Source organism: Portunus trituberculatus, chromosome 18 (genome assembly GCF_017591435.1).
Source record: "Portunus trituberculatus isolate SZX2019 chromosome 18, ASM1759143v1, whole genome shotgun sequence".
NCBI classification, from domain to species: Eukaryota; Metazoa; Arthropoda; class Malacostraca; order Decapoda; family Portunidae; genus Portunus; species Portunus trituberculatus.
In genome coordinates, this window is record NC_059272.1 from 11,227,071 (window position 1) to 11,236,162 (window position 9,092).

At 37.8% G+C, this 9,092-nt stretch overlaps 1 protein-coding gene across 1 annotated transcript in view; it reads right to left on the minus strand.

Annotated features, from left to right (window-relative positions):
* Positions 1 to 2,041: 2,041 nt before the first annotated feature.
* LOC123505474 overlaps positions 2,042 to 9,092 on the minus strand; it is a 74,253-nt gene continuing 67,202 nt past the window's right edge. Inside the window, exon 9 of the mRNA XM_045256811.1 lies at positions 2,042 to 3,089. Coding sequence (XP_045112746.1) covers positions 2,670 to 3,089 — 420 coding nt within the window. The 3' untranslated portion in view covers positions 2,042 to 2,669. The remainder of the gene's footprint in view (positions 3,090 to 9,092) is intronic.

The following is a 9,092-nucleotide window of genomic DNA, read 5'->3' on the forward strand; positions in this document are numbered from 1 at the left end:
AAGTGCCACAATGAATAAAAAAAAAAAAAGAAGATTTACTGAAGGAGGGAGGACAGGGGTTATCCCCCACCTCCTGTCTTCACACCTTCAGTAAATCATTTCCCATCTCTAATCTGATACTGCCACCCTCAGAAAGGTGGGAAAGCACCGGACCCTAAAATCAGCAATAAGCCATAACGATGTCTAAAGAGACTTGCAATGTATGATATTCATTAGAAATTATGATAGTGATGGATAAATGGAAATAAGGTTAGAAATTTTTGTACAGGGACTACCATGTGTAGCCCTGATGGCTCATTGCAGCTTCCCTTATTTTCTAAGGCTCATGTTTTTTTGTCCCCTGTATAGACCATTAAGGGGCTATCACACTGGCCTATGAAACACGGAACGCAGGCCATGGTTCTTGGTACAAAACCAGGAACACTATCACACACAAGCTGCCCGTGTTCTTGTTATGCTAGGCAAACGGCCCACTAACCAAGACAAAGCCTAATCAAAATAAACCAGAACAAAACCATGCCGCTTATACCTCAGCCTGTGCTTTGTCCTGGAACTGCATTTGCACTTCCTCTTGTTGAAGAAAAGTAAGTAAAAGAAACTAGAGAAAAGCTGAGACGTGCAGGACGGCACCTTTAGAGTCAGAGGTGGTTGCCATGAGCCCAAACTATCGACATGAAATATATATAATTTACCTTTCTAAATTGATGAAATATTATTTAATATTCCAATATGAAAAATTTAGTCACGTTCTATTTAGTTCAAATAAAAGGTTTTTATTATATATATTATGTTTACTTTTCCATTGGGATAGCATACGAAGAACCGGGATGGATATGAAGCCATCCCAACTTGGTTCCGCTAATCCCGGGCAAGTTCCAGCTATCTGGAGCGGATGTTCCTGGTTCCGCGTATCATAGGCCAGTGTGATAGGGCCTTTAGAGGGAATCTTCTCTCATATTGAGCACATCTTTTATTTACAGTATTTCAAATCTACTTTTCAGGGCTAAGTGTGTCACAACTGGTGTGTATGGCAGTGGCAGCTCTGCGGTGTGATGCCTGGGTGAGCAGATCTATCTTCCTTAACCTCTTCACTCTTGGCAAGAGAAAATGGTTCCTGGTGCCATATCTGGACTGGGTTGGGGGTGGGGGAAAAACTTGACCTCTCTCTCTCTCTCTCTCTCTCTCTCTCTCTCTCTCTCTCTCTCTCTCTCTCTCTCTCTCTCTCTCTCTCTCTCTACAGAAATGATGAAATGGTGGTGGTAAGTGATTTTTCATAATAGATATGTACATTAAGAAATAAATCCACTCAAATTTTAGAGAAAAAAATTGTTAGTTTGTCTTCTTGGCCATTTTCTGAAGGAAACATTCATTTTTATGATAAATTAATCTATTGATACCGTAAATAAATAAATAAAAAAAGGATTATTTCCAGCACGGTGCATGGGTAGTTATCCTGATATATGTATCACACACCTTTGTAATAATGATGAAAGTCAAGTAAACCATCATGTCATAATAACCTTCATTCTGAAAGATCTCGTACAATATCTGGGGGCGGGGGGAAACTTTCTTAGCAGAAAGCAGCCACAATGCAATATGTGTGTCATCAGATATGTTACGAGAGATCCGATGACACAAAATAAGCATCATCGTGTTGAAGGGTGTTAGAGGATTGGAAAGGGATTGAGGAAGTAAGACTCACATTCCAAGAATGATACATAGCAGCTCAAAAAATGCATGTATGTAAGGAACAGTGCTTTTTTTTGTGTACACAGGCTACTGTTTCTATTTTGTTAATGCTCTTTTTTTTATATGAAAATTTTATACAAAAGTGCTGTATGTGAAATTCAGTTATTTATTGTTTAACATATTTTTGCTAAGGTTTCTTTTGTTTGAGATTCTGGTGTGTCATGTTGGGATGTGATGAAGTTAACTTAAAGGTTGTGTGTTGCGGTGAATCCTTGCTCCTCTTCCTTGTGGTGTGGTCCAATCTTTGCCAGCTCCTAAAGGATTCCACAAATTTTATAACTCAAAATAGTTATTATTAAAAAATGTTTTTATTATCTCATAGCAGACTCTTCTCTTAACCAGAATTCTTCACAACATGTATCTGATATATAGGAGACAGATAAGTATCCTATTATAATAAGCAACTGGCCTTCTCTGGAGCTACAAAGGTAGTAAAATAAATAAGACAAAAATAATACCACATTTAAATATAAGAAAGTGTAAGCAAACTATGTAATATAAGAATGAATCCTATGAATCTATAACCTACGGTGTCACTCTTCTCCATATTGACTGAAGTTTAAATGCAGTGGCACAAACATTTGTGAGTACTAATGTGGTACCCGGTACTTTATGAACACAACATAATTTATCTCATACAGTAAGGAAGTTCTGAGGCAACTGAGATTCACTTAAAAAATTACCTGTCCTACAAACAAGTTAATTTATAGTGTATTGGATTCAAAACACATCTTAGTAATTTGGTACTTATGGCTACCTTTTTCATTTAATGAAAACCACAAAACTAGAAACCTATTTCATAATCTTGTGAGAGAGAGAGAGAGAGAGAGAATTACATAATATGAATGCCATTTATGAGAATCATTTTGTACATTAACTTATTTATCACAGAAAATATTAAAATACAATCAGCAAAAAATTTAAAGGCGAGCATATTTTGCCAATAAAAGTAAGAAAAGCGAAAACAAAAATCCAATAACAGTTGTGATATGAAGATGTATATTTTGACATGACACAACATCTAATGAATAAGATGAAACTGCTTGCAAATATTGTAACCAAAATTTATCTTTTATAATTTTGTTTAGCCATTGCCAACAAGTAAGGAAGATGTCATTCTTGGTTCTGTCAGCACATACTGGCATCAGATATGCTATCAGCGATGGGATGTAAAACCGGATGGCTGTGTGCAAGGTCAAATTGGAGGCCAGCAGAAGTCCTGGATGATGGAGGGATGTTGTCAGAAGGCTAGCCAGCACTAGGTTCTGTATGACTCCCATGAGACCACACATTGGAATAAGTAACACCAATGCATATGATTCTGAGACTCCTACAAGAATCTGTGGAACAAGTCATTCTTTTAATGGTGGTACCTGATAATGATACAGAATTTTTTTTAAATATATAATCTACAGTACAGTGAATATAGAAATACACACACACACACACACACACATACTTTGTGAGTGTCAATTTGGTTTTAGAAAAGGGCGTTCATGCACGACAAACCTGATATGTTACTATTCGAGGGTGATAGATGTAATACAGGAAAGAGATGGTTGGGCTGATGGAATATATCTGGATTTAAAAAAGGCCTTTGATAAGGTACCACACCGGAGACTGATCTGGAAACTTGAAATGGTAGGAGGAGTGCATGGCAGTTTACTAAAATGGATGGAAGACTTTTTGGTAGGAAGAGAAATGAGAACAATAATTAAGGACAGACCATCAGAATGGGGATTGGTGGAGAGTGGAGTTCCACAGGGATCAGTGTTGGCACCAGTAATGTTCGCGGTCTACATAAATGACATGGTGGATGGGGTGTCCAGTTATGTGAGCCTATTTGCAGACGATGCAAAATTGTTAAGAAAAGTGAGATGTGACAAAGATTGCGAACTACTCCAGGAAGACTTGGACAGAATATGGAAATGGAGCTGTACATGGCAAATGGAGTTCAACACGACAAAATGCAAGAAAATAGAGTTTGGCAAGAGTGAAAGAAGAATCAGGAGTATGTACAAGATAGGAAATGAAGACATAAAACCAGTCATGAAGAAAAAGACCTTGGGGTGACAATTACCAATGACCTATCGCCAGAGAGACATATAAACAAAATAATTGGAGAAGTATTGAACTTATTGAGGAACATAAGAGTGGCGTTCAGATATTTAGATGAAGAAATGATGAAGAAAATAATTACTGCAATGATAAGACCGAGGCTTGAATATGCAACAATACAGTGGGCTCGAACTTAAAGAAACACATAAGGAAACTAGAGAAAGTACAGAGGGCTGCAACAAAATGGTGCCTGACTTAAGAGATTTGACTTATGAAGACAGACTGAAAAGAATGCAACTTCCGACCCTGGAAAACAGAAGAGAAAGGGGAGACCTGATAGCAATATACAGAGTGATGATTGGCATGGAAAAATGGATAGGGAAGATCTGTGTATGTGGAATGAAAGAATGTCGAGAGGGCATGGGAAAAAACTAAAAATGGCCACTTATAGGAGAGATGTGAAAAAATATAGCTTCCCTCATAGAAGGGTGGAAGCATGGAATAGTTTAGACGTGGAAGTGGTCAACGCAAGGAATATTCATGATTTTAAGAAAAAGCTGGACATTAATAGATATGGAGACGGGACAACACGAGCATAGCTCTTTTCCCGTATGTTACAATTAGGTAAATACAATTAAATTAGGTAAATACACACACACACACACACACACACACACGGATGTTACAGTTGACTATGGTAAATACAATGGATCAGTGGGTGGAAGAATCAATATGGTAGAGGGGGGAAGAAGAACCATCGTTGCTTGACCTAGTATTAACAAAGAAGCCAGAGCCCCCTCCCAGCATAAAATACCTTAGTCCAATGGGAAGAAGTGTTCATGTAACATTAGAGTTGGAAATGCAGAGAGGATGGGATAAGATACAAAAAAGATTATAATAATGCAAGAGCAGATTTTGAAAATTTAAGAAAATTTTTTGCTGATATTGAATGGAAGACCATTATGAACAGGACAATACTCGTACAAGGGGAATATGAAATATTCCTACAGAAATATAACGATAACGAAGGAGTGAAGAAAAGTATACATGCTTGGTACAATGCCAGATGTACAAAAGCTAAAAAGGCAAAAGATAGTTTGGAAGAAACTCAAAAAGCAGAGAAAAGAAAATAACACAGTATAAGGATGCAAGAAATGAATATATTAGAGTAAGGAGAGATGAAGAAAGATATGGTGCAAAAAAAAGCAAAGATGAACCCAAGATTTTCTACAAATTTATAAATGGTAAGATGAAGGATAAAGAAACAATAGAAAAATAATTAAAGGAGGGAAGACATACCAAAACAGCTAAGGGAATGAGTGAAATAATGAATGAAAGCTTAAAACCTGTGTTCACTGAAGAAGAGGAATTTGCAGAACCAAATAGGAAATTGTGTTGCTGAGGATTACAGGAAATCATAGTGCACAAAGAAGATATTAGAAGACTAGTATACTAGAGAATTTGGATGTCAGAAAAGCAATGGGGCTGGATGGTGTTTCAGGCTGGTCACTAAAGGAATGTAAAGAGCAGCTGTTAGATCCAATTAAAAGAAGGGAGTACCACTAGAATGGAAGAGAGCCAACATAGTCCCAATATTCAAAGGAGGAAAGTTAACTGAGCCATTAAATTACGTATAAAATGGTGTAACTTACAACAAGCGTTGTGGGCAAGATATGTGAAATTATCAAAGAAAAATGGGTTAAATATCTTGAAGAACAAGTTATATCGAACAGACAATTTGGGTTCTGGGCAGGACGGTCATGTGTGTCGAACTTATTAAGTTTCTACTCAAGAGTAATAGGACTGGAAAGCAGAGATGGATGGCTTTCGATAAAGTCCCTCACGGCAGACTATTTTGGAATTTAGAGAGCATAGGAGGACTGAGAGGAACTGTTAGATTGGATTATTTGAAGGGCACAGAGGTGAGAACTGGGATCAGAGATACGTACTCATCTTGGGGTGTGCCACAAGGGTCAGTGTTAGCTCCCAATATGTTCCAGGCGTACGTAAATGGGGTAACCAGTTAGTATTAATTTGTTTGCTGATGAAGAAAAATTGTTAAGAGTAATCCAAACCTGAGGACTGTTGTCTGCTGCAGGAAGATTTAACAAAATACGAGTGGAGTAAGTGGAAATTATAGTACAATGCCAAAAAATGTTACATATGGGGAGTTCAGAATAGTAGTGACGTAAGCGCCAAAAAAAAAAAAAAAAAAAAAAAAAAAAAAAAAACGGAGAAAAACGCAGTTAAAGTTTTGTAACATTCAGAATGCAATAACTTTTTACTGAGATGAGGTAGAAAGCTCTAGTTTTTTTGCAAAATGAAGCTCTATAACAGGGCTTTGCAACCATTGTAAGCAAAATGTAATTACGTTCTGATGTTGCTCATTAACTGTGTTTTTCTGGGAGGGGTGGGGCACCTGTATTTTCAGAAAGAAAAATTTATAATAATACTAATATTGATAATAAACAACCTCCACCCATAAAAAAAAATATATGTTAATGTGTAAAGAGCTTGTGGTGTGTTTTTGGTGTGTGAGTGTGTGCTTGCACGCATGCGTATGTGTGCATGAGGGGAATGACTATTGCGGGCTCTCATTGGCTGTCGTCAGTCACGTCACTGCATCCCTGCCTCCCCATTGGTCGCTGAGCGGCCCAGGTGGAGATACATTGGTGTAAGGGTCGTATTCAGAAACACTGTGCTCTCTCACCATGACTATTTTCTAAGGCCACTGAGATGACTGCTTGGGTTCTGAAGAAAGTACAGTGGTACCTTGGAGTATGAATGCTTTTGAGTATGAACAACTTGGAGTATGAACAATTTTTTTTTTTTTTTTTCATTTATTTATTCATTTATTTTTTGCATTGGAGGATGAACTTTGCTTTGGAGTGCGAACAACAACAAATGCCGTCAACAGATTGCATGCAGCACAGCGCGATCAGCTGACTGTATGCTGGGGCACTATGCTGCCTCAGTGCCTCAGGAGTGTTGTTTGCAGTTGTTTTGTAGTGCTGGGGATAATAATATTAAGTTTCTTTTAGTTATTAAGATTACTGCCTAGCGTAGCAGCACATATGGTCACGAGACATATAGACAGACGTATGGAAGATTCTAGAAGATCTGAGGGGAAGAGATAGTATCCAGCTCTCATGAATTAAAAGCCTTAACCCTTATAGCCCATCAGGCACGATCGTGGCTCTTACATTAGAGCCCGTCAGGCATGATTGTGGCGCTTTTCAAAAGCCATGTTCCTTTATGCCACACAGTTTGTTTATCCTTGAGGCTATCTGTCATATATCAAGGCCTGTCATTGGCCCACTGTTTTCAAGATGGTGGACACTTAGCCAATCATGTACAGGCAACCTCTGCTTAACGAAGATACGCACAACGAAATTTCGCTACAATGAAGGTTTCATTTTACTACTATCTGCTCGTTTAACGAACACCAAACTCGCTTTAACGAAGTTTTATCCAGGTAATTTATTCCAAGTTTGAAAGCACCGCTGTATCACGCAAGCCGACAGGCTTTTGACAACACATGCACCACTCACTCCCCCTGTTCAAAACAATAACAGCATCAGCAGCAACTTGTCTTCCCTTGCTCAACTTACCACCAAAACACCCTGCAATGTCGCCTAGCGTTGCTAAGAAGACCAGGAAGTCTCTTACTCTCAAAGTGAAGCTGGATATTATTCACAGACACGAGAGGCGAGAAAACTAATAGCATTGCTTGCCACCATCTTGACTCCATCTACTGTTACTACTATTTTTAAGTCAGCAGACTCTATTAAGAAAGCTGGTAAGACCGTATCTTCCTTGCAAGCTAAAAGAACCACCTGAACTCGTGACCCTACAATGGATAAAATGGAAAGCATTGTGGAAATGTGGTACATAAGTTTTGTATGTGATACAATGATGCGCCCTTTGTTTACATTCCACAGGTTGCAGTTAGTGTCTTTCCCGTTTCACTCTTCCTCTCTTTATAAATTTAAGATCATCAACGTTATAAAGTTACGTACATACATACATTAGTGTACATTATAATGACGTAAATTAAACTGCCTAAATGTTTAACTTCATAAGTTTTACTTTCATTAAACCTTTCACTGTATTGTGATGCACTTTCACTTTGTTTACTCTCAATGGAAGTTCAAGTCAGGGGTTAAACTTGTTATAATCGGTTCGCTTAACGAAGTTTTTTTTAGGAACTTGACCCCTTCGTTAAGCGGAGGTTGCCTGTATCAGCTTTTACAACGATATGTTTGTGTAGGTATGAGGGCGCCAAGCGTGAGGATGGTGAAAGCACTTATGTCAGTATGCTGTATTTTATAATTTTTTATGTATTTCTTGGTGAGATATAAGATATACATGTATTTCCATGTATATCTTACATGTATAAGTAAGCAGTTCAGAAACATTATGATGCATGATGTTATTGGAATTGTTATTTTTATCTCGTTATTGGCTTAGATAAGAGTATGTAGTGCTGGCTTGATGGAGTCGGCTGAGGAGGATGTGGTGATGCTTGTTTCTGACCGCGAAGAAGTTGAATTTTCATATTACAATTTGTTTACTTTCCTGATTTATTTTCCATAATGAATGCAGTATATCAAAGAAAAACTTACTGGCTTATATAAGAGTGTGTGGTGCTGGCTTGATGTAGTCACATGAGGAGGATGTGGTGATGCTTGTTTCTGACCATGATAAGTTGAGTTTTCATTATATTACATTTTGCTTACTTTCCTATCTTTTATAGTTATAGCATAATAGTAGTAGTAGTATATGAGGCCCCACCCGCAAGAGGGGGATAACCCTCACGACCCTACTTTCGAGAAAATCGCACTCAAAGTTTTTCAATTCTTACGGTAATGAAAACGGCCACAATGTATAACTATTATATATGAAATGAAAGGTCTGGTATAGCTTTTTCTCACTATATGATTTTTATTACATAATTTTTATGACCATACCAGTACATTTTGTTTACCCCCCTATCCCGAATACCTTATAAAATATTTATTTTATTGTATTACTGATTGTAAGCATTCTATGGTTGATTCTCATCCTGTATACTGGCTTGAGACAGTTAAGTTCATCATTAGGAACTCCTCTTTTTTTCCAGATAATGCCCGTAGCAGATTTACCAGCCAAATAAATCCCCATCCAACCAAATAAAGGTTGATTGGGGATTTACCAGCCAAATAAATCCCCATCCAACTGAATAAAGAGGGTTGATTGGGGGATTTATTTCCATCCCTCCACCCATGCACAAGGTTGGTGGTCAC